The sequence below is a fragment of the Leucopleurus acutus genome (assembly GCF_964270905.1).
Source record: "Leucopleurus acutus genome assembly, chromosome: 14".
NCBI classification, from domain to species: domain Eukaryota; kingdom Metazoa; phylum Chordata; class Mammalia; order Artiodactyla; family Delphinidae; genus Leucopleurus; species Leucopleurus acutus.
Genome location: NC_139156.1, coordinates 81,028,830 through 81,056,754, shown reverse-complemented (window position 1 = coordinate 81,056,754; position 27,925 = coordinate 81,028,830). Strand labels below are relative to the sequence as shown.

General features: G+C 43.3%; 1 protein-coding gene across 3 annotated transcripts in view; it reads left to right on the top strand.

Moving 5' to 3' along the window:
• The window catches only part of MAP3K21 (mitogen-activated protein kinase kinase kinase 21), a 55,541-nt gene extending 28,359 nt beyond the window's left edge, over positions 1-27,182 (top strand). Inside the window, exons 5-11 of one of the 3 annotated variants that reach the window (XM_082854969.1) lie at positions 3,355-3,595; positions 11,131-11,253; positions 13,212-13,362; positions 13,957-14,054; positions 16,885-17,670; positions 19,173-19,348; positions 23,582-24,173. In XM_082854969.1, the coding sequence (XP_082711095.1) occupies positions 3,355-3,595; positions 11,131-11,253; positions 13,212-13,362; positions 13,957-14,054; positions 16,885-17,670; positions 19,173-19,348; positions 23,582-23,644 (1,638 nt within the window). In that variant the 3' untranslated portion in view covers positions 23,645-24,173. Of the gene's footprint in view, positions 1-3,354; positions 3,596-11,130; positions 11,254-13,211; positions 13,363-13,956; positions 14,055-16,884; positions 17,671-19,172; positions 21,951-23,581; positions 24,174-26,926 lie in introns of those variants that run through there. The other 2 variants (XM_082854968.1, XM_082854970.1) reach the window with 2 other exon arrangements.
• Positions 27,183-27,925: the final 743 nt, after the last annotated feature.

Here is a 27,925-nt window from a genome sequence, read left to right as displayed (position 1 = left end):
ATCATATGCAGTGTAAAAATCAAAAAAAGCATGCTTCAAGAATGGATGACTCGGGAACATATGTATCTGTATAGCTGATTCACTTTGTTATACAGCAGAAACTAACACGCCATTGTAAAGCAATTATACTCCAATAAGGATGTTAAAAAAAAAAAGAAAAGAATGGATGGCTCATCTTTCTCCATTTTGAAGTCTTAAAAGTAGTTTCTTTGTTGTTCTTTGGATTCACTTTCGTTCTAGTGGTATCTTTACTTTTTCTTTTTACGTGATTTCTGTGCAGTGCTTTTTGAAGTACAGCATTTATGGTATCTTGTGAGCCTTTGATTTACAATTAAAGAATATATAGTCCTTTATTTTTTCCCCCAAGGTTTCTAATTGCATCTTTTTTGATGGAGTCAAAAGCACAGTAGACGTGCTCTATCTCCCTTTCTTGTTCACTGATTGCTTAAGGTAGGAGGCGTCAGACTTGGAATTAATGGTCAGTGACTTGGCCGTGCTCTGTGTTATTCAGTAAACTGTAGCCTCCATAGATACCGGTTCCTCCCCAGATTCCTGGCTTCTTATCTCTGTGTGTCTGTCTCTGTGCACTGGGTGCGTGCACCTGTCTTTGAACCACTGTACGAAGGCCTGTCACTGTTAATGATTAACACCTACTGCCAGGAATTTGGATTGTCCATTATTAAGTGGCCTGTGCAGAGCAATTAAACACGTAGTACTTGAGGCGTGATCTCAGCGACCGAAAGAATGTTTTTGTGTGCTTCATAATTTCAAAGTATCCAAAGGGCTTCTAACACCCCAGACTTTTTTTTTTTTTACACACTTTTGCATGTTTTAAAATTCATTCAGAAGGAAGAGTCCTTTGGCTGCTTTCTCTTTGATGATATTTTTTTCTCTTATGAAGTCTTAGGCAAGTGATTTTTTTTTTTTTTAAATTTATAAAGTCATTGCAAGGAGATTCACATTTTGGTTTGGGACCTGGAATTTAAAATGGTTTCTTATGCAATTACTGTAGCAGTAACACAAAAAGCCTAAGTGAATTTACTGCCTTTATCTCTTCCTCATGCCATTTCATTTCACAATAGCTAATTGGATTGTTATCTACACGACTGAAAAGTAATATCTTAACAAAAGGGCAGACGGTAATGAGTTAGAAATTAGAAGCTGACTGGAAATGAGCCTCTGTCCCCAAATACACTACAGTAAAATCTCCAATTTGGACAAACTGGTTGAAGAAAGCCACCAGTTAAATAATGGATTCCAGAATTTTTTTTCACAGGTAACATTTTCTTTTTTTTCCTTTCAAGTAATAAATAGTCATTTATATCTGGCACAATGTAATGAAGAAATACTGTTCTATAAAAATCAGCTGATACAAGTAATTTGAATATCAGTTGGTCTTAAGAAAATCATTTCTCCTGCCATTTCGTTTATGAAGGTTGTTTAGGAAAAATAAAGAATGTTTCAGAGGTGACTTTCGGTCCACTTTGGTAGAATTACCGTAAGTTCAGAATTGGTTTGATCTGAATAAAGAACCTTTATTTTTAGGGCTCTCCTTTTCTTCTTGATATTATCATATTTGTCTGTGGGAGGATGGCCCTCCACGTTTATTTTCCTTTATGACTCCAGTCCCGTGGCCCAGCTCTCGTTCCTTCCATGAGCCTCTGTCTTGCACTGTCTCTTCACACATCAGTACTCTTGAGGTGGCCTCTGGAAAGCGGCCTGCTTGTAATAGAGTGTGACATGTTCACACCATACTCATAGCTCTCAAAGCTCACAGCCCAGAGCTCCACCTGAGAAGGCGGAGTTTCTCACAAAGTGTTTGGCATTAGGATATCCTAAGATTAGCTTTGTCTGGAGCGGTGGAACTAAAAGTTTGCAGATGCCTTGCTTTCTATGGGAGTGCTTGATTTATGGCAGGCTAGTCGGGAAGAGAAAGCAGTTCAGCACAGAAAGGAATATTTATGTCTCTGGTACAGGACGGAACACTTTACAGAAATGAAACAAGAATGCGGATGTAGATTAAGAACAATAGAGTTCTCAGTTTTACTACTGAATAAATTAATAGGAATAAAAGTATTCTTCATAGATTTTCTATTTCTTACAAGTGCAATCATTCTAAAACCAAAACCGAGAGGAAGTTACATTTTAATCAGCCAGTATCACGACAGAGGGACTTTTGTTAGCTAATTCATGATATCTGTGTATAAAGTGACGGTTTCCACCCATCTGTGGGATCCTGATAAGTTCTCTGTGTACTGACTGTATTTTCCAGCAGCTTATCGTTTTAGCGATGTTGCGTGTTCATTTCTCATGGGCCTTCACCTGACCCCTGTCACGTTCGCCTTGTTTTTCCCCTTAACCTCTCCACCACGGTGTGTTAATTCCCTAAGCAGATTCTTCGGAACCGCCACAGTCTTTGCGACAAGAAGAACTATCCTTTAATTAGTCAAGCTTTCCCTTTTGGCTTTCATTTGAAATGGGACTTTCACATCGGTACTTGGTCGCTGTGTGTTGATGCCCGTCTTACGTGTCAGGTGATTGTACAAGCCAGAGACGATAACAAAGTGTGATGACTCTTTTCGGGCCATAAAACCAGAAGGGCCACAGACAGATGGGCCCTGGGGCCCACAGCTTGACGCTCTTCGCACCTGACGCTGTGGCCAGGTGTCCTGTGTGCGTCCCTGTGATGAGGTGCAGCCTGCCCGTGTCCCAGGATGAGCCCGCTGGGCCTCGGCCTCAGGGGATGCTTATCTGCCTTCTTTTGAGTTGGGCTTGGAAAAAGGTGGGTAAAAATCTCATAAAGAACCTTCCATGGGCTTCCCTGGTGGCGCAGTGGTTGACAGTCCGCCTGCCGATGCAGGGGACACGGGTTCGCGCCCCGGTCCGGGAAGATCCCACGTGCCGCGGAGCGGCTGGGCCCGTGAGCCATGGCCGCTGAGCCTGCGCGTCCGGAGCCTGCGCTCCGCAACGGGAGAGGCCACAGCAGTGAGAGGCCCGCGTACCGCGAAAAAAAACCCCAAAATTTCGTAAAGAGCCTTCCATGAAGAAGGGCAAATCTGAGAAACCACATGGTAAGGCTCAAGACCTGCCACTTAATGATGCTCACGGCCCCTAATAAAGCAGGATGCCCCTCCGCCCCGCCCCCCTAAAAAACACCCCCAAAACCATGAAACAGAAAAACCCTAGAAGGGCCAGAGGGAGCCTTGTGCGCGTGCGAGTCCCGGATGTGCTGAGGTCCAGCGGGGCCCGTCTTGGCGGCAGGGGGCGCGGTCGGGGGGACCTGCAGCGGGCGGGCGGCAGAGCTGCGCGGGACGCGGCAGCCCGAGGTGACGCTGACGCTGTCCCCTGCGGCAGGAGCTGCGGTCCCGGGAGGAAGAGCTGACGCGGGCCGCCCTGCAGCAGAAGTCACAGGAGGAGCTGCTCAGGCGGCGGGAGCAGCAGCTGGCCGCACGGGAGATCGACGTGCTGGAGCGCGAGCTCAACATCCTCATCTTCCAGCTGAGCCAGGAGAGGCCCAACGTCAAGAAGAGGAAGGGCAAGTTTAAGAGGAGCCGCCTGAAGCTCAAAGACGGGCGTCGGATCAGTTTACCTTCAGGTACGATCTTGTCCCCATGTTCCCTAAGACCCGGGTGGTCATCCCTCCCGCGCGCTTCTTTGTTTCATCAGAACTGGGGGAGTAAGCTTTTAAAGCATCGAACGAATGAGATCTTCATCTCTTGCTTCAGTTCGTGGTCATAGTAACGACCTAATGAGTTTTCACGGGTGAAACAGCCTAGGGAGGGAGTGCACCGCAGGTGCTGGGAATCCCACCCCAAGCATCCTCTCCTGTTAGTGGAGACATTGATGTACTCCTTTGGAAATCAAAGCAGAATTAATTGCTCTTTAGCTGATTGCACTGAACCAGCATCACTCGGCATGGTGAAAATCCAGCCCAGAACTATCTTACTCAAAACGTGTAAACAATTAAGAAACATGAAAACAGTGAAGAAATGATTTCTTTCACCCTACCCAGGGCGAACTTCTTGTCTCTAATCGTAATAGCAAGAAAAGTGGAATAAATTAAAAGGTACAAGTGCAAGGTCAATTAGCAGCAAAGAGCTGATTATTTATCTATGTATTTAACATTATACAACAGTTAGGATTTCATTTTATTTGGGGGAGAAAAAGTCCAATTGAACATTTAACTTAAAACAATCTTAGTACCTAATTTTTTAACCAGATCAAAGTTGTGAACCTAAAGAACAGACGTATATTTTAAAATTGTAATTTAAGCCAACTTTTCATTAGTCATCACAAGTGTTTGGCTACAATTACCTTTTAAAATCTGAACATACTTAGGTTTTGTCACTAAGTTATTGCTTCCACAAGGATCGCGGGGCTGTGATCTGGGGCACTAAGGTTGCTATTCACACCCTCAGCAAAGTGTATCTAGTGCCTCGGTTACACGCCCACTTTCATCTGAGGGTTCAAAATCGTTGAGGTATGAGAACGAACCAGTAATTCTAGGGAAACTTTTAAAAATATTTCTAAACCATTGTGACAATAACGTAGAAGGAATACGTGTTAGGAGAAACTAAACAGAATGCAAAAGAGCAAACATATGTTAGTTCACGAAATCAAGTTCTTTGATGTTATGTGTTATACTTTGCTTAAGGGGACACCAGATGTCTGCCTGTGTTTTGCAGCTCTTTCTAACAGGGAAGGACTGTGACAGAACTCAGAGCTGGCTGCACCTGTGTAGAATGTGCAGTAAGGTCTATATATCTGTTTCTACCTCTCTCTGTGTCTCTCTCTGTATGTATTACATCTTAGATTGCTCCTCGTGGATTCTAGGGTTTTCCTGAGATGTTTGATAATGGTGTGGAAATTTGACTTAAATAACAGTAACAACAGTTTTGTTTTATATAAAGTATGTATAAATTGTCTTGTAAAAATACTTGCTGCAAAATCCTAGAAGCCTTGCAGCATACTGTGATCTTTTAGGTTATGGCAGAAGTCCTCACCTGATCAGAAAATTGCTGGAATGGGATAGCCAGGAGTACACAGTATACATTATTGATTATGTGTTTTGATGAGGTGAGAACAGGCAATGGGTCCTTAATTCATTTTACCTTCGCCCTCTCTGGGAACAAAAAAGGTACTTTTCCAGGTTCTTTTTTAATATTTGCTTTTAGCCAAAGTGTAACTCGAAGGACCATTCACTGGACGGTCTGATATGTCAGACATAATTTAAAATATTTTCTGTATGACGAGGCTTCTGCTTTCAATATAGACGATAGAAAAATTCAGAGCGGCGCTCAGTGTGAGTTTTCTTCTCCAGTCCTGAGCTGTATCAGCATTCTTCTATCTGCACTGTGACTATGTTACCATAATTAATATTGATTGATTGCCTTGCAAAACTTTGGATGGGGGAGCTAATTAGAAACTGATGGAAAATAAACTTGGGGGAAACAATGAAATCATTCCAGTGATTCTTTAATCTTCCTGGAGAGTGATTAAATAAAATATCTCAGGATTCCCGAGGTTCTTCTTCTCAAATGTTGCTTGGCCTAATACCTTGCATTTATTCAGCGCAACTTGAATATATTTTACCGTTTTTGCTAGATTTATATTATTCCTGGATTGTACTATTTGCCTTTTCTATTTCTGAGAATAGAGGGGTCCTTTTAGTGACACATTACTTTACCTTGTGCCGCTAAATAAAAGATTCTAGTTAAAACATAACCCATAAAATCCACTAATCCTGATCCATTATGAAGGAAAGAAATGCAGCTTCTATAATTTAGGATGGCAGTTACCTCTTCTGCCCACAAGATGGTGCTACATTGTTGTGACACTGGTACCACTAGGGAAACTATTTTTCTCATTCGAATCCCCCAGCTCTATACTCCCCTCTCCACACACACACATACACACACATACACACCCAGGGATTACTTGCCCAACATCCCAAAGTAGGACATACATCCAAAGATCCAAAGAAAAGAATGATAACTAAAAAAATAATTATTTTTCTCCTTCAGGAATCTTGCTGAGTAGAGAAAGCAATTATTTGTACCTTATTAAGTTCATGGGAGTTAGCTGATTCTGATATTATCATCTGCTAGAAAATTCTTTGAGGTACCAGATTTTAGTACTATTTAATGGTACATTTTTAAGGAAGAAACGGCTGATAGGTTACAGATTGAAGGGTGGTGATACTTTCCTTTCAGCATACCAAATTACTTGAACCCCTTTTGCAGGCTTTTTTCCATGTGTAACTAGCTTAAAGAACTTCTCAGAAACATATCTGAGACTCCTACAAACTGGTTCTTAATATTTATGCCTGTGGATCTTTCAAAAATTTATTAAATGTGAATAATTATCTAAGTATTGTAATTTTGTCCTTCAGAATCACTGATGGTAGGTTTGACTCTTATGGCTACTTATAGCTATGGTGACTTACTGCCGGAAAACTCAAATGTAATTATTCCTGCTAGCAAATAAGGAAGAGGAATGCTTATAAAACGAGACAGCATAATCTAAGAGTTAGTAAATGATATTTTGTGCATCCTTGGAATTTGTAGAACGAAAAAGAACGCTCATGGCAGATACTTTTATATTGTTACCTCTTTGTATCACTCCTGCTGTATTATGTTTATTCTGAAGCAAAGTTGTGTTTTTAGAACATATAAAACCGGTCAAAGAGGTTCTGAAGCTTTCAGAAGTCGGCGTGTCTCTGAAGCCGTGGTATTCTCACTTGAGCCACTTCAGAAGTGCCCGAGTCCCGCCTGGGATGCGTGAGTGTGAGTGAGTGTGTGCACACCCATAGGGAGAGAAGACAAGAGCTCCACCAGGACTCTTCAAAGAACACTGCAACGTCTGCTGCAGAAGTGATGGTTCCCACCGAGCCGCGCCAGTGTCCTTAACGAAACATAAATACTGCCAGGGGAAACGCAAGTACAGGTTTACTCAAAAGCCTGTGGCCCACACGATAACCTGCCATGAGCAGATACCTTGAGAACACGTCTAGCAAGCGGTCCAGAGAAAAACTGGACATTGGCCAGGGCCCCTTCACAGTTCAGCCCAAGTTTTCCTAAATGTGTAACTAGGACAGAATCAAGCTTTCCCCATTTCATAGGGACAAGGATGTTTATCATGAAGAATATTTTATTTATGTCTAAAGCACAGAGCGCCTTTTTTTCCCCCGACTGAAAGTCTTTAGATTTTTTCAGAAGACCGGAAACACTCCAGATCTTAGGGATTGTGGAAGTCCAGTCTTGTGCCTTTGTAACTCGCCCTTGGCCTTAAAACCTTCCGTGCTGTTTCCCTGAGCTGTGCCTGGCGTCTCTCCTCCCATCACTTGTTCCCCATGGTTTGCCATCCAGATGCCGTGGCCTGATTCTGTGTTCTAGTGCGGAGGCCTGCAAGAGCAGCCCTCCTTCTGCTCTGGGGTGGAGGCTCATCCCCAGCGCGCAGACAGACCACGGGGCACGTTGAACCTTTATCACGCGCTTCAATCTAAACTGTTTCATATCTTTGGATAAGAATATTTCTTTCTTTTCCTACCTGCTTCCCCTCCCCCCAGTTCAGTTCGTCATCTGCCCTGATGAGCTGCCTTCTTGCATCCATTCTTTCCTTTCCTTAACTGCTCTGCCCAGTCAAGTCTTTCTTGCTCACGTAGATGGTAGATGGACAGAGCCTCCCATCTGGCACGTCATTTCCATTCGCTTTGTCTTCACAACATGATCTCTGCCCCTGTGTTACTTGTAATCTTTTCTTTTAATTGGAGTACAGTTGCTTTACACTGTTGTGTTAGTTTCTGCTGTGCAGCAAAGTGAATCAGCTATACATATACACATATCCCCTCTTTTTTGGATTTCCTTCCATTTAGGTCACCACAGAGCATTGAATAGAGTTCCCTGTGCTATACAGTAGGCTCTCATTAGTTATCTATTTTATACATGGTATCAATAGTGTATATATGTCAATCCCCATCTCTCAGTTCATCCCACCCCTCCCCCCTTGGTATCCATACGTTTGTTTTCTATGTCTGTGTCTCTATTTCTGCTTTGCAAAGAGGATCACCTATACCATTTTTTTAGATTCCACATATGTGGGCATATACCCAGAGAAAACCGTAATTCAAAAAGACACATGCACCCCAGTGTTCATAGCAGCACTATTTACAATAGCCAGGACGTGGAAACAACCTAAGCGTCTCTCAACAGAGGAATGGATAAAGAAGATGTGGCACGTGTATATACAATGGAATATTACTCAGCCATAAAAAGGAACAAAATTGGGTCATTTGCAGAGATTTGTAGAGATGTGGAGGGACCTAGAGTCTGTCGTACAGAGTGAAATAAGTGAGAAAGAGAAAAACAAATACCGTATGCTAACGCATATGTGTTACTTGTAATCTTAAAACAGAGAAGACATTGATTCAGCAAAGATTTGCTACGTACCTTTCCTTTGCACATTTGGGGGTGGTCACAGTGATGGCAGCTGACTCCTTCCCCCCAACATAGAGAGCTGACGTTGTATTGGGGGCAGCCTTAAGCTAATAATTAAACAAATGCTTATTTTTTTTGCTGTAATTATGAACTACTGTGAAGGAAAAGTCCTGTGACAGTGATTAGTAGAGATGTCTCCTGGTCTAAGGAGATCACAGACAGCTTCCTCACAAAGAAACATTTAAATGGAGACTCGAAGTAGCAATTTACCAAACACGAGGGGAACAGGCAGGGAACACCTGCGAAGAAACTTGGTTTCTTCCAGGAATTGAAAAAAGACCAGTGTGGCTTGACTCTGCCCCCTGGGCCAAATCCAGCCTCCCGCCTGTTTTGTATAGCTCACAAGCTAAGAACATTTAAATACTAGAAAAAGCGACTTTCTGACACATGAACATTGCAGGAAGGGTAAACTGCAGCGTCCATAATAGAGTCTCATTGGAGCACACGCATTTATGTGTTTGTGGGAATGCTTTCTCGCTCCGTCAGACCATATGGCTCATAGAAACTAAAATATTTACCGTGTGGCACTGCTTAGGAAGTTTGCTGACCCCTGGTGTAGACCACGGCGAGTGATGGGAGAGCAGGGCCCAGTGAGGCTAGGGTGGCACAAGGAGCCCAGACTCTGATTTGCAGGGGACTGGAGAGGATGTTATGATTTTGACCTGTAACTTTAAGAATGATGAAAAGCCTTTGAGGGATTTTAAGCAGGGGAATGATAGTCAGCCATGCATTTTTAAAAAGACATCTGCCTGCTGTGAGGTAGACCAGAGGGGCCAAACAGAGACGCTGAAAGATCGATCAAGGGATTGTAGCAGGCTCGGCGTGAAATGATGGTGGCAGCGGAAATGGAGAGAACAGAAAGCATCACTCGTGTGTGTTGAGCATTTATTATGTCCTGAGCCCTGTGCTTAAGTGTTTTCTGTATTTATTTGTATTTAATTTTTCCTAACTGTCCTGTGAAATAGGAATAATTATTTTTTCCATTTTTGTCAGTGAAGGTGCTGTGACTTCAAAGAGATTAAGTCACTTTCCCAAAATTCATGTGGCTAGTAAGTGATAAGCTGGGATTCATTCACATCTGGAGTTTGCTGGTTCCAGAACCTAGAATATAAATTTCTCAACTATAACTCCAAGAAGGGTATATAACGAGTTTTACAAGATATTTTGTGTTTGACTGGATATGGTGGGTCAGGGAGAACACAATATCAAGAAAAGTTTCAAATTCCTAGCATGAGCAATTGGATAGATGTCTTGCCTACCAAATTCGAGCTCCTCATTTCAAATACCAGGTGGTTCTTTAAAGTTCTTTAATTTTCAAAAAGGCAAATTATAGCTGTCTTGCCTATGTGAAATGAACATGTGTCAATGATTTTATTCAACTTATTAATTAATGAGGGAACCAGTTAAAATCGGTTCACATGAGAATTTGAGGACCTAAGTGTTTATGGTCAATTTAGTAAAGAAATGTTAGGATTAGATTGCTAGGCTAAATACAAACCCAATATGGCAGTAAATCATAACCTTTGGGATTTTCTTTTACACCAGACAGCAGTTATTTGCATCATCACCAGACAAAATCTACAAGTTAACCTCTGCTCCTACTGAGTTGTAAAAATAGCCCAGTCAGTAGAACATCAGTCAGAGGTTAAGCTCGGCACTGCACTGAAAGAACATCCAGTCATTTCTTTTACCTGCTTCCAAGTTTCTGATAATTTTTCTGGCAGTGTACAGAGTTTTCCCAGACACCCTCCTCTTTCCTCTGGTAATATGACTTTTCTTCCATATGTTCCCATAGTTCTTGGCATATCTCTGGCATGAGAGCTACCCTATATTACAGTTAGGTAATAGTAACCATCGTATGTACGTACCGTGACCACAGAACGCTTTCAACTGCAGGCAAGGGGGAGTTTCTCTTGACCGTGGCTGGTTCTGAAAATTAAACCGACACAAGCCCGATCCACAGGGGAAGAGCATAAAAATGTACTTAATGTAAGTTTCTGTGACGTGGGGGCCTGCATCAGGAAGGGAAGACCCAAAGAAACAGACCTGAATGTTGAGGAAGGTTGATGAAGAGTGGATGGTCGCGTGGAAATGTGACAGGCTAAGTAGTAAATGTTGGGGTAGCATGTCCGGAGCCCCGCATAACGTCCACTTTCCATTCTAATCACCACGGCAACCCTGGGAGGTGTCTGCTGTTCTAGCCAACAACCACAGGGACCAGCGCCGACAGGCTCCTGACTAGTTTGGGGTCTGTAGTCCGTTAGTGACAGAACCAGGACTCATGTAAACCCAGGGTGTCTCCCATCTCGATTTTGTTTTCAACTCTATCAGACTGAACGAAGGTAACTCTCTCTCCCCGGAAAACCGTGAGTTCTGCAATACGCAGTAATAGTTTCTTTCCTTGTGAGCATGTGTCTCTCACCGTGCCTCATGCGGCATGACTCTGAGTCATTGTTTACGGACATGAGCCCTGAATGGAAGATAAGTAAGAAACTAGAACAGACTCTGAGATACACCATATTCTTACTGCCTGGCCGTTCCTGCTTTTATTGCCATGTGCGAAAGCTGGGGCTACGGGAACAACCGAAAACCATGGGCTCTCAGTTCTCATTTTTTTTTTCCCCATATCTGACAGATTTCCAGCACAAAATAACCGTGCAGGCCTCCCCCAACTTGGACAAACGGAGGAGCCTGAACAGCAGCAGCTTCAGTACACCGAGCAGCCCCACGGTGATCCCCCGACTCCGGGCCATACAGCGTGAGCTTTCTCCCCCACGGGGGGCTTCTGGGCGGTTTTCTGTCACTAACTGACTGGGATCCAACTGAAGCAGACATTCATAGCCGGTTCTAACCCTGTGATATTTAGGAGGTGTCAGGACTATTTGGTCTTATCTTCCTTAGTCTCATTTTCTTGTTCTCACAGTCAATGATTTTTAGATTCCACGCAATCGGTGATGTGACCAGGCCACAGAGTAGAAAGTGAAATAGTATCGTGAGACATTTTGTTAAACGCCTGCCTGCGTGACCTCATTATATCAGTAGCCTCTTTATGGATATTTTGAAAACTGAAATCAGGAATTCAAGGTTACTTCCATTTGTTTCATTGTTTTTTAAGGAAAAAAATATTTTGCTTTTTGAAAGTTAGCTTGAATTTGGTCTGTGTTGACCAACCTGATGCAAACAGCCCTCCACTTAGGGTGGCTCGACTTAGGGTTTTTTGACTGTATGATGGTGCAGAGTGATTCACATTCAGTGGAAACCGTACTTCAAATTTTGAATTTTTTTTTATTTTATTTTATTTTTTTTTTGCGGTACGCGGGACTCTCACTGCTGTGGCCTCTCCCGTTGCGGAGCACAGCCTCCGGACACGCAGCCTCAGCGGCCATGGCTCACGGGCCCAGCCGCTCCGCGGCACGTGGGATCTTCCCGGACCGGGGCACAAACCCGTGTCCCCTGCATCGGCAGGCGGACTCTCAACCACTGCGCCACCAGGGAAGCCCTCGAATTTTGAATTTTGATCTTTTCCTGGGCAGTGATACTGGGTACCATCCTCTCTCGTGATGCTGGGCAGTGCACCATCACAAGGGTGAACAACCCATACATCACAACCACTGTGTACCCACGTAAGCAGGCTGTTTTTCACTTTCAGTACCGCATTCAGTAGGTCACATGAGACATTTGACTTTATTATAAAATAGGCTTTGCATTAGATGATTTTGCCCAACTATAGACTAGTGTAAGTGTTCTGAGCACATTCAAGGTGGGCAGGGGCTAAGCCATGATGTTTCATAGATGAGGTGTATCAAACACGTTTTCACCTTATGATATTTTTAACTTAGGATAGATTATTGGATGAAACCCCATCATAAGTCGGGGAAGATCTGTCCTTCAAAATACCACTTAGTATTCTGATTTTACAGTGTTCAGCCTAGTGGAAAAAATAAATATACTAACTCACCTGGCATCCTCGCACTGTGAGAGTTTCAGTTAGACCCAAAGGGGATATTTTTACCCCCTGTGGAGGTATGTCATAATGTTTTCAGCTGTGTTTTAGAACCTCTGGTGTGTGACGGGGTTGTTTTCTAAGTGTGTAGTAATAGCCACTCTCCCAGTGATTCCCAAGCCAACTGTCAGTGCACAGAGAGGCTGGGGGTTGGCATATGTGCGTGTCAGCAACGTGTGGGTGGTAGACGTGAGTGTAAACCGCCCAAGAGGGGATGAAATAAGGCAAGACGTGGGGAAACTTACATACATTCGGATTTTTAAAGGTAATTGAAGCCAGACAGTTGTGATGACTAATGAAAAATTGGCTTAAATTACGATTTTAAAATATACCTTTGTTCCTTAGGTTCAAAACTTTGATTTGGTTAAAAAATTAAGTATTAAGTTTGTTTTCAGTTAACTGTTCAATTTGACCTTTTCTCCCCCAAATAAAATGAAATCCTAACTGTTGCATAATGTTAAATACATAGATAAATAAATAACTCTTTATGGCTAATTTACCTCAAATTTGTGTCTTTTAACTTAGTTCACTCTTCTTGCTGTTATTAGAGATAGAACTTTGCCAGCAGTAGGGTGAAAGAAATAATTTCTTCGTTGTTTTCATGTTTCTCAATTGTTTACACGTTTCGACTAAGATAGTTTTACAACTGATTTGATTCATTTTAACTTAACAATTTTTTAATTGGTTAATGAGTGATGATGTTCTCTGTTTAGTGACCTCAGATGAAAGCAGTAAAACTTGGGGCAGGAACACGGTCTGTCGACAAGAAGAATTTGAAGATGTAAAAAGGAATTTCAAGAAAAAGGGTTGTACCTGGGGTCCAAATTCCATTCAAATGAAAGAAAGAACTGACTGCAAAGAAAGGTACTTGTGTGACATCTGGTGGCATTCCAGTGTGTACTGTGATAAATAGCAGTGCGTTTTAAATATTGCACTGGCCAGACCTAACTTTTATTTATTTTTAATTAATTTATTTATTTTTTGCGGTATATGGGCCTCTCACTGTTGTGGCCTCTCCCGTTGCGGAGCACAGGCTCCGGACGCGCAGGCTCAGTGGCCGTGGCTCACGGGCCCAGCCGCTCCGCGGCATGTGGGATCTTCCCGGACACGAACCCGTGTCCCCTGCATCGGCAGGCGGACTCTCAACCACTGCGCCACCCGGGAAGCCCAGGCCAGATCTAACTTTTAAAAAGCAATTAGAGTAATACAGAGATACCTGAATATAATTTCATTTCTAGGATGGGTTTATCCTACTAAATCAATTATTATTTAGTTAAGCAATTAAAAAGATTCTCTGTCTCTTGTTAAGGTTTTATCTGTACTTTGTTAGCTCTTTAAAACATAAAGGCCAATATGTTCTCTTTACTACCTAAAAATATTGTTCGCGTGTATCCACCAAAACCTAATTTGTGTGTCATATGGTTCTATTATATCAAAATAAACATTTTTCTCTTGTAGAATAAGACCTCTCTCAGATGGCAACAGTCCTTGGTCAACCATCTTAATAAAAAATCAGAAAACCATGCCGTTGGCTTCATTATTTGTGGACCAGTCAGGTAAATGTGCTTCAGGAAATAGAATTTGCTTGAGTTAGACTGAGCCTCTGAGAGTTCTAGAAGTGACATGGGAAAGGTTAGCAGCATCACATATACTGAGTTGCAGTGGCTACACTAAGCTCAAAAGTTATCTTCTGTCCTGTCAGTCTTCGTGGCGGAAAGTAATTAGGCTCCACATTGTTTCTTAGGAATTTGTAACTCTTATTCTTCACCAGAAAAATTAGTATAATTTATTATATAGAACCAAATTACTGTAGTATAGGAAATAGTAAATATGAAAATGTAGGCGCCCTGAAATTCTGCTGAGATTATATTCCCACCCCACGACCTGATGAAATACTGTCAGGCGGGTTAGTTGTGGGAGACTACTGCTGGAGAGTATTACACTGGAATCTGTAGTTTAAACGAACCATCATCGCTTTCAGTGTTCAGTATTCCTATTCAATATTCAGATATTAAAAGGTTGAAGAGATTTGGAAGTTGCTGGAAATTTTCAATGATGGGTAACTCTGAAGAAAAGCAAATTGGTCTTTATCCTTGACAATTTAAGGCAGCTTTGGTACTGTGGTCAAATTAGAGATGTCTTAGCAAAACACGGTATAAACTTCTTGAACTTATGATCGGTGCTATGCTCAGTTTTACAAGCACCTTATCACCTACTGCCCATGTTTAGTTTTCTTCTTCTGTGTTCATCACAAGCGTGTGGTTTCAGCATAAATATCTCCGTAAGTACTTTCAGGTAAACACAAGGCAGGTGCTGTGTAATCCCTGGGTAGATGCTTTCTGATGTCAGATTCATTACCGTATTCTGACTCTTCCTCGCCCGTAAAGGCATGAGGGTCTCTCATTATACACTACGATTCATCATCAGATGGTGTTTGAGGACTAATGAAGAACAATTAATAGTAATAAAACTGTTAATTCTATAGTACAAGTTTCATTATTTGTGACTGTTGAAAAAAAGTCTTCTTGCTTTTTTTCCCTGTATTTTTTTTTATTCTTTCTTAGAGTATTTTGATCCTATGAATAACTCTTCCACAGGACAGTTGGAGGAAATAAGAGGATGTATTTGGCTGACTCAGCTGGGTCTCCATTAAGTTAACCCTGTAGTTCATTGGAAGGGTCACTGAGCAAAAGGTTTACACAGTCTGTCCTGCTTGAAGGTCCCCCTCCCACCTTCCATCTGTGGGGCCTCATCCTTCTAAGTGTTTCTGTCTCAGCCCAAGCGTTTCCTGAAAACCTCCCCTGACCGCCTTAGCTGCAGTGGTGTCTCACCCCATCCCCATATCTTAGTTCCCAGTTTTACTTATGCATCGCTCTTCCCTGAAATCCTTCTTGGTCTGCATGGGCACCAGTAATGTGTGTGTTCTCTGTCACCCCAAATTAGAATGTCAGCCCCTCGAAGGCAAAGATTTTATCTGGTTTGTTCACCACTCTACTCCCAGGGCCTGGTGCATAGCAAGTCTTCAGTATCTCCTGAATGCCTAAGAGAATCCTAAAAGGACAGTTGGATCTGACGTAGATACTGATTATATTCACCTTGGTTTGGGGGCTGCGAATCATGCCATCAGTCGTAGAAAGACTGGGAAGGATGGTGATGGATCCGTGTAGATTCATGACCGCTCAGGAGGAAAGTGTGGGAAAGGAAGTGCTCAGGATGCTTCGAAGCCTATGGCTTTTACTTGCCAACAGCATTTACCCTCTTTTTTAAAAAAATGATGGCTTAATAATTTGTTATTCGTTACATGTACCGTGCATTCAACCCATCAAAGCGCAGTTCGTGCCTACTTGATGAAGGCACTCTTTGGGGAAGACCCCTCACAAGATGAGACCTGCAGGGATGCTCACAGCCGCTGTGACCTGAAAGTAGAAAACGGAGGAAACCGAACGACACCAGAGAGGCTTCAGCGGAAGCCAAGATCACATGTGGGAAGAAGGGCAGTGTCAGGCCTTCTTAGGGCCAGGCAGGATTTTGAGATAGAATTGTCTGAGGGAAATGGGACAGTGGGAGGAGGACATGGGGAGAAAGATAGCAGAGGAAGATACTGGGCTTGAAGGGAGAAAAGCTGGGAAGAGCACGGGCTTTTTGGGAGAAAAGCTGGCATCCGGCTGGTCTAGCGAACCGAGCACATTTTAGGTGCAGTGGACACAAGGCTGCAGAAATCACGGGTGTCTCTGTCGGGGATGCTCTGGACGCCAGGTGAGGGAGTTCGTCGTTTCAGTCGTTCATGGTTAAGCCCTAAGTGATAAGAATTATAGCTTCCTCTCCAGTAGCAGAATATGTTACCCTTTGGGGCTCTGACCTCTGGAGAATCTTCTCCTGATGCGGGGCTCCTACACTTTAATGGCAGCTTGTTGAAACAGGCTGCTGGGCACCACCATAGTCTGAAGTGTGCCAAGAATTCAGTGCTCTACGCAGGATGGTTCCTGTAGCAACAGGGCATGGCCCAGTTATCTAGGTCACGCGCAAGGGCACCTTTTGTCTGACATGTCCTCCTGCTGCTGTCTGTGCGTGTACATTTCTGTATCTTGATGACTTTGTTTCTATAGAAGTTTCTGTTTTCTATGCCAGTGAAGATCCACTTCCTGAAGGACAGGAAACAGCAGAGGACTTGCTCGCCTGTTCCTGTGCAGGGAGCTGAGTCATTGCACCCTGGACGCCCCTTCCTTAGGGTCCTCCTGGACGAACCATTTGCTGAGCTGCAAAGGACTCCATGTGTTTTGATTGAGAATATGTAGTTATTAGATTTCAGCCTCGTTTTACAGTACAGCTTGCATGGTTTTTACGGTAAAATGGTCCTAGCCTGTGTGTATCTATACTTCTCTGTAGGGGCATGTGAAGAGCCACAACTTGCCCCAGACGGATTGGAACACAGAAAACCAAAGCAGATAAAATCACCGAGTCAAGCCTACATCGATCTCCCTCTTTGGAAAGATGGCCAGAGAGAGAATCTGGTGGACCCCGAAAGCTGGGAGGAGAGAACCCCGGTGAGCCCTGCCACCAGCATTCCTCAGGGGACCCCTCCGAACAGTCTGAGCAGGTCCCCCCAGAGGAAGAAGACGGAGTCTGCTCTGTATGGCTGCACCGTGCTGCTGGCGTCGGTGGCTCTGGGCCTGGACATCAGAGAGCTCGCGAAAGCACAGGCTGCTGAAGACCCGTTGCCCAAGGAGGAAAGGAAGAAACGCGAGGGCATCTTCCAGCGGGCGCCTAAGTCCCGGAGCAGTGCCAGCTCCGCCACTAGGCTGCCAGCCACAGGCGAGGGGACCAGCAGCCCATCCCCGCTCCCTCCGTCCAGCGCCGCGAACCTCCTGTCCATGCCTTCTCTCTCCACCAAGTGCCTGCTGCAGACTGATGGCGAAGATTCCTTCGAGAGCAGCACACACGTCCCTTGTGACCCCAAGGTGCCCATTCCGGATCCTTGCCCTGCCTTTGGAAGGAGGGATCAGGAGTCAACCCCCGTGCCAGGACTGGAGACCCATCGTGGTGTGTGGGGAGACCTGTCTCCTCCCTTCACAGTTCCAGCACGTGCGGACGCATCTTACGCTGCTTCTTCAAAAGAAAGAGCAGCACATCACCGCCGGACCATGTCTGATGGAAGTGCTTCTCAGCCCCCAGGTAGGCTGCATTCGTGGGTGAAAGTACCAAACACCACTGTAGAGGATAGACCGTAAAATTGTATGGCTCTCTGATTTTATCTTCTCCAAGCGATTACATTTACAAATTTGTTTTCACATAAATCTTTGAATTTTACCCTGCTCTTTTGTTTGACTTTATCATTTGGATCCTTGGAGGAGTATAATTAAGTTTCAGTAACTTAAATACATAACAGCATATTAAAACAGAAAGAGGGGCTTCCCTGGTGGCGCAGTGGCTGACAGTCCGCCTGCCGATGGAGGGGAGGCAGGTTTGTGCCCCGGTCCGGGAAGATCCCACGTGCCGCGGAGCGGCTGGGCCCGTGAGCCATGGCCGCTGAGGCTGCGCGTCCGGAGCCTGTGCTCTGCAACGGGAGAGGCCACAGCAGTGAGAGGCCCGCGTACCGCAAAAAAAAAAAACAAAAACAGAAAAAGCACATGGAGAATAACTGCCCCAAGCCCCTTGTGGTAGGAAGGAGAGTCATTTGCCAAAATCTGAACCAAATAATTAGTGGGAGAGTTGGCAGTAAAACTAGTCGTTTGACACAGTGTCACCTGGCTTTGCTGCCCAGGTTTATGTTGAGATTGAGTTTAGGGGGTGTAAAAGTCGAATGGACAGTAGGTGCTGTGTGGGGAATGACTAGTATTCCTTTTGTATATAAAGATAATTACAGCTACCTCAGATATAGATCATGAGGATTAAGTGAGATAATGTATATGAAAAATGCTTCTTAGTTTGTAAAATGTTATGCTAGGATCGGTTATAAAGTATATTAAAACTGAAACTGCTTTCATTTGCGTTATCTTTTCGTTTATCTCTTTAAGTGCTACGCCTAGACAAGATTTTTTTTCATATTATTGTTCATTGTCTTTAGACAAATTGGTTTATTGCCCTTTTATGATGCAATAAAGTATTAGTAATTTATAATTGCACACGGTGAAACCCTAGCACAAGAATCCCATAAAAAAAACATTCTTTTTTCTTAGTTTGAAGCCAGTGATTATTTGCTACAGTGGTAGTAAGTCAGTTCTTCAGAACAAAAAAGGGAGGGTGTAACATGTAAAAATGTACCTGCTTTCTTATTTTCATTAATTTTTTCAAATCATCATCTGAGAGTGAATTCAGTCATATTCACTGTCATTTTTAAGTCTTAACTTTAGTCCAGTCTAACCCATTGTGAAGTCTATCCTGTTAATAAAACACTTCTAATAATCATTGTCCTAAGTGTATGATGATGACTTAGCTCTTTATAGGTGTCGTTTCCATGGGTTCAAGCAGTCTTTCCAACCTTGTAGTACTTTTCCATAAAAACAAACATTCTCTCCTAACAATTTTAAAGGTAAGGTTTGTGTTCAGGTTCTTTTGTGAAAGCTCACTTTAAGGTGGTCACCTAAGGGAAGTCATCCTGGTTATTTTCCTTGCTATCCATTGATTTCGACATCACTGTCTTTCTAATCACACACTGTCTTTGCCTCTTCAACCAGCTGGTGCAGCTCTCATCTCAGCCCCCGGAGCCTCTCAGCTACCCCCTGAGTGGGTTTGGGGGATGTCCCCCTCGCCGCCTGGACCCCATAGTGACCTGCCAAGTGAGGTCCCGCCCGAAAAACAGAGAGCTGTCCATATGGTGCCTCTGCCCCGTCCTCCCCACCTAAGAAGCCAGGTAGGTGCCCCGAAGGCCTTCCCGCAGAGAACAGAGTCTCAGCCCGCACAGGCCTGCCCTGTGGTGGGCGGTCCAGAACCAGCCCCTGACTGTCCCCTCGGTGCCAAGGAGAGAACTAAGCCCCACGTGCCTTCCTTACTGGATGCCGACGTGGAAGGCCAGAGCAGGGACTGCACGGTGCCTCTGTGCAGGCTAAGAAGCAGAATGAGCCGACCATCCCTGTACGAACTGGAGAAAGAATTTCTGTCTTAAGTGCCTTATATTGTTCAAGCATTTTTTTTTTTTTAAGGTGAACAAATGAAAGCAGTGTGTCTACCTTTGAATTGTTTTATGCTGCTGTGTTTTCAAAGCTGTGGCCATGTTACTAAAATAGTAATGGATGTCTAACTTCTCCAAAAATATATGTGATTGCGGTTGGCTGACTGTATTGTTATTCCACTGGATTCTTACCTAGCAACTTGAAACACTACACACGTGTAAAACAAATGTGCAACAGTGTAAATCTGTGTTTAAGCACAATTTTAAATGCGTTGTTTGCTCCCATTTATATCCTTGTCTATTAGTACACACAGAAATTGTAATGAGTGCGCCATTTTTGTTTCCTTCCTTCCTGTTTCCTTCCTTTTGTTTTCTATTTTCCTTTACCTTCTTCCATTTCTTTCCTTTTTTGTTGTTGTTATTTGTGCAACAAGAAGCCAAGAGTAATGTGATGTTAGCAAGTAAAGATGTTTATGTAAAAAAAATTTGATGACTAGAACAGATGGAGAGTCCTATGTGAACTATCTAACAAACTCGGCAGTAGGCTTATAATGCATAAGTATGTCCAGATCTCACCTAAAATATGCACTATTTCTCTCTTTGAGAAGATTTTACTGAATGTAACTTGTAAAAGTTTTAATGAATGTAACTTCTAAAAATTTTATCCATTAGAACTCCAAAGTAGATTTTTCAAAAAGCCAGTCATTGACATTTGACTCAGACCATACTGTATACAGTTGAGAGGTGCTAACCTGTGTGTTCTCCCTGTAGAAAGGATCTTCCTTCTTCCTTCATCAGTAGCCATTGATTTGGTATCCAGAAGCGTAAAGCTTTTCCTTTTGTCGTAGAGTTTTTAAAAATCAATCGATGCGTGCGTTATGTGCCGAAGAAAATTCATGTCATTTAATATTATTTTTCTCTATTTAAATGCATAATCATCCTAATAATCTCAAATGCAGTTAGAAACACTGCAAAGTCAAGAAACAGCAGTACGGTTAGAATTTAAGTGTTTTAGAATAGTAGTTATTCACTTAATTGTAGATACATGTTAGATATCTGTTGGGTGGGACAAGCTGATGTGATAGAATGGAGAAATATAAGTTATTTTCAGATGTGGGTTTCTAAAGCTAATCTTTGGATAGCAGATCAGGTTGATTTTAAATTATTTTATGAGTCACTTTTATAAATCATAGAGTTATGATACAAATAAACTACTGAGTTATTAAGCTACTGAAATGGCTATCCAGGAGCTTGGTAAACTTGCCTGGGTTCTTTTGTTAAATCTATTATGCTTCTCTCCCTAGAATATGGTTATTCAGATGACACACAAGAAGCATTTTAAATTTTCCCTACAGTAAAAAACTGTAATTGCAAACATTACTTGATATTTCATTTAAAATTTTACCTTGCTTAAGGTTTACTGAATAACTGGAAGGTCAGTGATTTAATCAGGTGTGATAAAGTATCTACCTATAGTAGGGAAAAAAAGGAGGAAAATTACATTATTTGGCCACTTTAGAACCTCTTAGTCATCTAACAAGTACGCCACTGCAAATGATGAACGGGGCATGACAGGATTATTTTAATATAAGCGCATTTTGCCTTAAGGAAATTCTTGAAGCACAATCTCAGGTCCTTAATTACATTCTGTGGTGTTATGGTCCATTCTATGATTTGGCTTCACTTTGGGGTGGTCGTTGAATTACATAACAGAGATTTGGTTTCCTCAAAATTGTATCACATTTGAAACTGTGGTTGGCTACTTCATACTCAGTCATATAAGGGCATATAACTTCCAGGTAAAAGTAAACGAAATACACGCCTACGGTAATACATGAAACACGAAATATAGAAACTGTGTTTTCAGTTTTGCTTCTGCCAAAACATCGTGTGTGTGTGGGTGGGTGTGTGGCACTCTGTGTGAGGGTAGGGGAGTGACGGATGTCCGTCTGTGTGGTCCCTCTACTCTGTTCCTGTTTAGCTTTATTTTAGTCACCTCTATGATGACTTTAGAAATGAAGTTACATTAAAAAGATAACTGTCATATAAGGACTCGATCTCACATGTTACTGCAGATATTTTTTTTTGCTGAGATCTGTTGTACATTTGCGACTTCTATGTGTACAGGTATACTTAGCGGAATCTGGTTATTTATTTTCACATAGACTTAATAGCTCACTGAAAGATAAATTAAGCTGATTACTATTAGTCGACAGTTAAGGTGCTCCCGCCGCAGAGATTTGAGGCCTGGGCCTGATGCGCTGTATTATGAAGCTTTGTGACTGAAGAAGGTGTTTACATATGTTGTCTGTTTTTTTAATAAAGTTGTTTTTATAGCTTGTCTGCTTGCTCAGTGGCTTTGATCTCCTGATGATTGTGGCTGTAGTTTGTAACGGTTCATTTTGTATTCAACAAGGGAAATGTGTTAATGAAGATTATTAGTAAGTCAGGTATTAACCTGCTAAGTTCATTAAACTGAAGGATCATGATACGAATCACGGGATTAAATGAGATACTTTATTTAAAATGTTGTTTGGTTACGTTGAAACGTTGCATTTCATCGTGAGAATTTTGCAACTCCAGCTTTTCAGAACGCACCTTTTGACAGAGTGAATTACTGTATGAAGTAAATCTCGGTTGATGCTAGAGCACTGTGGCTAATGAGACATGTTGATTATTAGCATGTTTAAATCAGAAGAATTTCAAAACCCACCTAACATCTGGTAATTCTTGGTAAGCAAGAAAAACTTCGGTGAATTAGAAAAGTAGATGGTAGCATTTCGTGCAGATCCAGGCAGCACCCTATCGTATGAGAGGGAGAAAAATTTAATGTCTGTTGTGTATCTGCTGAGTGTTAAGGACTCTCCTAGGTGCCCATATAAGGCACTCCCTCTAATTCTCTTTAGTGAAGTTTGTGAGGTAGGTAGTAGTATCCCTATTTCATCAGATGTGAAACGGGCACAGAGAAGTTTGATAAAGTTCCAAAGACTCGCCACCATTTACCTGCTCACCCCTGTTGTAACCATACATATAGCATAGAAGAGGGAGGCTTCTGGGGAATCCGAAGCTAAGATAAGTGTTTCACACATCAAAAAGTTCAAGATTCCAGAATGGCTGAGTACTTACTTAAAAACAAAGCTAACTGGTTGATACGGCGGGATGCTTCCTCAGTAACTGTGAAATGAAATAGAAGGTACTAAAACCTGCATATCCAACAGATCAACTCAGAAAAAAAGCAGTGTTCTGTTCAGTGGGTTTATAAATATGATGAAATTATTTAAGAACTGCAATATAAATATAAAACAATTGGGCTTAAGCTGTATGTACTCTTTACTTCTGAAAAGGTCAACATGCTAAAACACAGTGAAAGATGAGGCTTTTATGAATGAAACAATGTAATAAGTACCGCATACGGTGGAGCGAAAAGTAGTTGTTCTTGTTGTTTAGCAAGAAATAAGGAAGTTGAATATGCTGCAGACTCATTAAGTGCTGCCTACTGTGATAGCCACTGGGAAGGGCTAAAGGAGTTCAGTGATGAGCAAGAGAGACACCACCTGGGTACTTGGCTGCATGGTTCTTAAGATCTAGTAAGAAAGACATTGAGAAGCTAAGCTGGCCAGCTTCATGGGTTCGGATTGGGCTTCACACTCAGGATGTCCCTGAGCTTGATTTTAATGCTTTGCCAACACTGTCTTGAAATCCTTAAGACATTTTGGACCGGGGCCCCTCATTTTTATTTTGCACTGGGCCCTACAAATTATGTGGCCAAGCCTGACTACAAGTGAAATGCGGGTTATAAAAGGTGAAGTAGTTGCTGTTCTGCTAGCACTGGCAGAGCAGATCTAACCTGGGGGGTTCAGAGGAGGCAGCTGGAGGAAGTCAGGACCTCTGCAGGGTGAGAAGTGCTCCCTGCAGAGTCACTAGCTTGTGACTCGTTTCTGTTGGAACTTACCAGATTTCCTCTTTGCCTTTCAGCATTTTTACCATGGTCTGTGTTGGTGTGGATCTCTGCATATATCGTACTTGGACTTTGTTTAATTTCTTGGATGTGTAGATGTTTTCCAGCAAAGGTAGGCTTTTCAGCCATTATTTCTTCAAGTATTTTTTCTGCTTCTTTTCCTCTCTCCTGGGACTCTCATTACACGTATATTGGTGTACTCAGTAGTGCCCCACATTTCTCTGAGGCTCCGTTCATTTTTATGCATTCTTTTCTCTCTTTTTTTTTTTTTCAGATTACATATGCTATATTGATTTCTCTTCAGGTTCCCTTATCTTTCTTCAGATCCAATCTGCTGTCAAGCCCCCCAGTGACATTTCTCATTTTAGTTATTGTATTTTCAACTCCATAATTTCCATTTCATTCTTTTTAAAACTTTTATCTCTTTATTGATATTTTCTTTTTGACCAAACATTGTCATCATACCTTCCTCCTTCAAGCATATTTTTCTCTGGTTCATTGAACTGAGGTACAGTGGCAGCTTTCAAGTTATTAAATCTGAGATCCGTACCCTGTCACAGGCCATCTCTGTTGCCTCCGTTTTTCCCAGTGTATGGGTCACACTTCCCAGTCTCTGTTGAAAAGTGGTCATTTTAGGTAATACATTGTGGCAACTGTGTATCATGATTCCCCTCACCTTCTCTCCAGGTCTTGTTTTTGTTGTTGTTTGCTTGTTCGTTTAGTGATTTGGCTGGACTATTTCAGTGAAATCTCTTCCCCCACAGTATGAAGCCTTTGGTGTCACTCCTCAGAAGATGCAGTCTTGACGTGCACACAGCTACCTTGGGATGACACAGTTTTAGCACAGCTCTCTTGGACTGTCTCTTCCTGTGGTCTCTCTGTGAAGCTGTCTGGCTTCACTTGGTGTCACAGCAAGCTGTTAGGCTTCCATAATTGCTGGCTGATTACTCTCTTTTTTTATTATTCCCTGGGACGCAAATTCCTCCACAGCCTATTCCAGTTAATTTCAAGCAGGGGCAGTGTGGGGGCCGCTCTTTAAGGCTTGTTCTGGCCCCAGGTGGGCTCTTTTTAGCTGGCTCTTGGCCTGATTCTATCTGGTAGACTAGCTAGACGATGATTTAGCTTGCTGCTCTGAATTAAGAGCTGTGGGTTCTTTTGAGAGTTCCCTGAGGCTTGAACTTCCCCACACTCTGTTTCAGATAGAGTCGGTTCCTTTGATGAACGCTTGGCAGTTCTGTTCTTGTGTAATGCGTCTTGCTCTGGGCGGTGTGTCTGGGCCATACTCTGGGCCCTGGGTGGGGTGGTAACTTGCAGTCTCCTTGGCTTGCTTCTCGCAGGGTAGATAGAACCTCTGCTCTCCAGGTGCACTGGTGTGAGGGCATGTAAGAAGCCAGCATTCTCACTGGTGGAGAGCCTCCACCCTGTGTGGGGTGGCCGGATGGAGAATGGAGCCCTTGACCTCTTAGGCACACTCCCAGGAATTTAGCCTCTTAAGTACAGAGTTGGAGGGGATGAGAAATGCTGCTGTCCTGTGCCTGCCAGTGAAATAGCTTTTCCCTTGATTGGGAGCTGATGGGGGGGCAGGGGGGAGGGGGGGAGTCCTATGTTTCTAGCCAAACCTGATTGGAATGGAGCTTCTGTCAAGCTGAGCTCGGTCAGGGTGGAAGAGTAGGCGGGAGGGAGCAGGTCATAGCTCAGATGCCAGGTTCAACTGTTCTTAGCAAGATTTAGTGTTTTGTTTTGTTTTGTTTTTTCCCAGTACGCGGGCCTCTCACTGTTGCGGCCTCTCCCGTTGTGGAGCACAGGCTCCGGACGCGCAGGCTCAGCGGCCATGGCTCACGGGCCCAGCCGCTCCGTGGCATGTGGGATCTTCCCGGACCGGGGCACGAACCCACGTCCCCTGCATCGGCAGGCGGACTCTCAACCACTGCGCCACCAGGGAAGCCCTAGCGTATTCTTTTTGAACAAATATTTTGTTATTTGCTGTATGCCCTTAAGACAATTTCCAGAGACTTAAAAAAGAAAAAAAATTTTAAGATAGCTGTCAGCAGTTGTGCTTGTTTCCTTGCGGAGTGGGTCCTCAGAGCTCCTCAAGCAGCCATCCCATAATGGAACCTCTTCAATATTTTGCACAGCTGCTGACTAACTCCTGAAGCATTTTCTCCCGTTGGCTCATCTAAATTCATGTCGTTTATCTCATGGCTCTAAATGCATTTCAAGGCAAATCACTCTCAATTTTCCATCTCTAGCCCCGTTCTAATCTTAGAGCTCCATTTGTACATATCCTGCTGCTTACTTATCATCTCCTCTTGGATATTTAAGAGGGATTTCATCCTGAACACAGTCCAAATAAAACTCGTGATTCATCTCCTTCCCTAAATTTGCTCTTCTCTAGTCCTCTTCTTAGTAAACAGCACCAGCACCTGGGAGGTGGACGCGTCCGCTGACTAGTCTTTAAAGTAGCAGCATCATGGAGGATTCCCTGGTGGTGCAGTGGTTAAGAGTCCACCTGCCAATGCAGGGGACACGGCTTCATAGTCCCGGTCCGGGAAGATTCCACACCCGCACGCAGCAACAAAGACCCAACGCAGCCAAAAATAAATAAATATTTTTTTAAATAAATAATTTTAAAAAATAGAAAGCTTTAAAACAAAATGTAGCAACACCATGAATGCATTTGTGTCACCCGTAGTTGTTCAATAACTAGTTACAGAATAATCGGATGAATTATTCCCGTTTTACAGATAAAGAAACTGAACCTTAGAAAAATCAAGTAAATTGCTGGATTTGAATCCAGTCTGAGTCCAGTCTATGCATTTAGACCACAGGAAAAAATGTTTCTTAAATGTTAAATAGTTGGTTTTTCAATAAATGTTATTGTTAGCATGTTGATCAAAGGATAATTGAAAGAAAGTAACATAAACTATAGTTGGAATAGGACTTTGGGGATATTATTGTGAAGAACTTGGATTACTAGTCTAAAGATCTGGCACTGAATCTGGCATTACAAAAACAATTATAGGTTTTAATTTGTAGTGTGTACTAGTCCATGTTCTCCAGAGGACCAAAACAAATAGGATGTGCGCACACGTATTTTAGAGAGAGGGGTGCTGATTTTAAGGAATTGTTTCACACGACCATAGGGGCTGACCAGTTCTAATTCTGCAGGGTGGGCTGGCAGGCTGGAGACCCAGGGAAGCGTTGATGCTGCAGCTGAAGGCTGTCTAGAGGCAGAATCCTGAGACCCAGGTGTTGGCAGGGTCGGTCTCTTCTGAGGCCTCACCCCTTGGCTTGTAGCTCTTCCTGTGTCTTCCTGTAGCCTTCCCTGTGTACATGTCTGTTTTCCCAATTTCCTCTTCTAGTAAGGACACAATCATATTGGATTAGAGCCCACTCCAATGACTCAGGTTAACGGGATTACCTCTGGAAGGACTGTCTCCAAACACAGTCACATTCTGAGATACTGGCTATTAGGCTTCTGCACCCCTTGGCCTGCAAGCCTGTACTTGCCCAGCCTCGAGACTGAAGAAAGAGCCCGGAAGTCAGAGACAGAGACATCCGTGGCTTAATGGATGTGGGGCATCTTACACGTCTGAAGGAAGGTCCTGGAGCGATGCCACACCATGTGCAGCAGCTGGCGGGCAGGACACTGCAGCAGTCTTGCCCCCCCGGGGGGGAGGGGGAGATTGCCAGTTACAGGGGGAGTTGAGGTCAGCTTGGTTCATCGGTTAGCAGGGAAACCAGCAGGGGGCACGTCCCTCATCGCCCCTCGGGCTAACAACCTTCGTGGGGCAGATGACTTCCCTTTGATAAACTATCATTATCTAATTATAGCAGCGGGCAGGTGTGTAGGCATTCACCGATCAGGCTCTGTGATGAAGAGGGAAGGTCAGTCCGGTGTGTAGGTGTGGGTGAGGCAGGGACTGGTCGCGCAGGAGATGGACAGATAGCAAGAGTACAGCCATCTTGGGGGCCTGATCGTATGGCCTCCAACATACAAATCTAGGCGGGGGGTGGAGGCAACGCAATTTGTTCCATAACAGACTGGAAAATGCTTCCAAATATTGAATATGACGGTGATGTGTAAAATAGAGAGGGGACTAGAGGCACTGATGTTATCAGGTCTTACAGAAAGAATAATGAGGAAAGGAAGCCCAAGAAATGAAGATTACAATCTCCAAATCAGGGACAACTGGCAAAAAAGAGCTAGAGGTCAGTTAGGACAGAAGAGTTAGCCAATTGGGAAGCTGTGGGTCAATCAGAAATAAAACACTGAGAGGAAAATTGGTGCTTAGATAACATGAGGGTTTGGTGGCGGGGGGGGGGGAGGCAAAGTTTGCAGTTCTGAGTGATGGAAAATT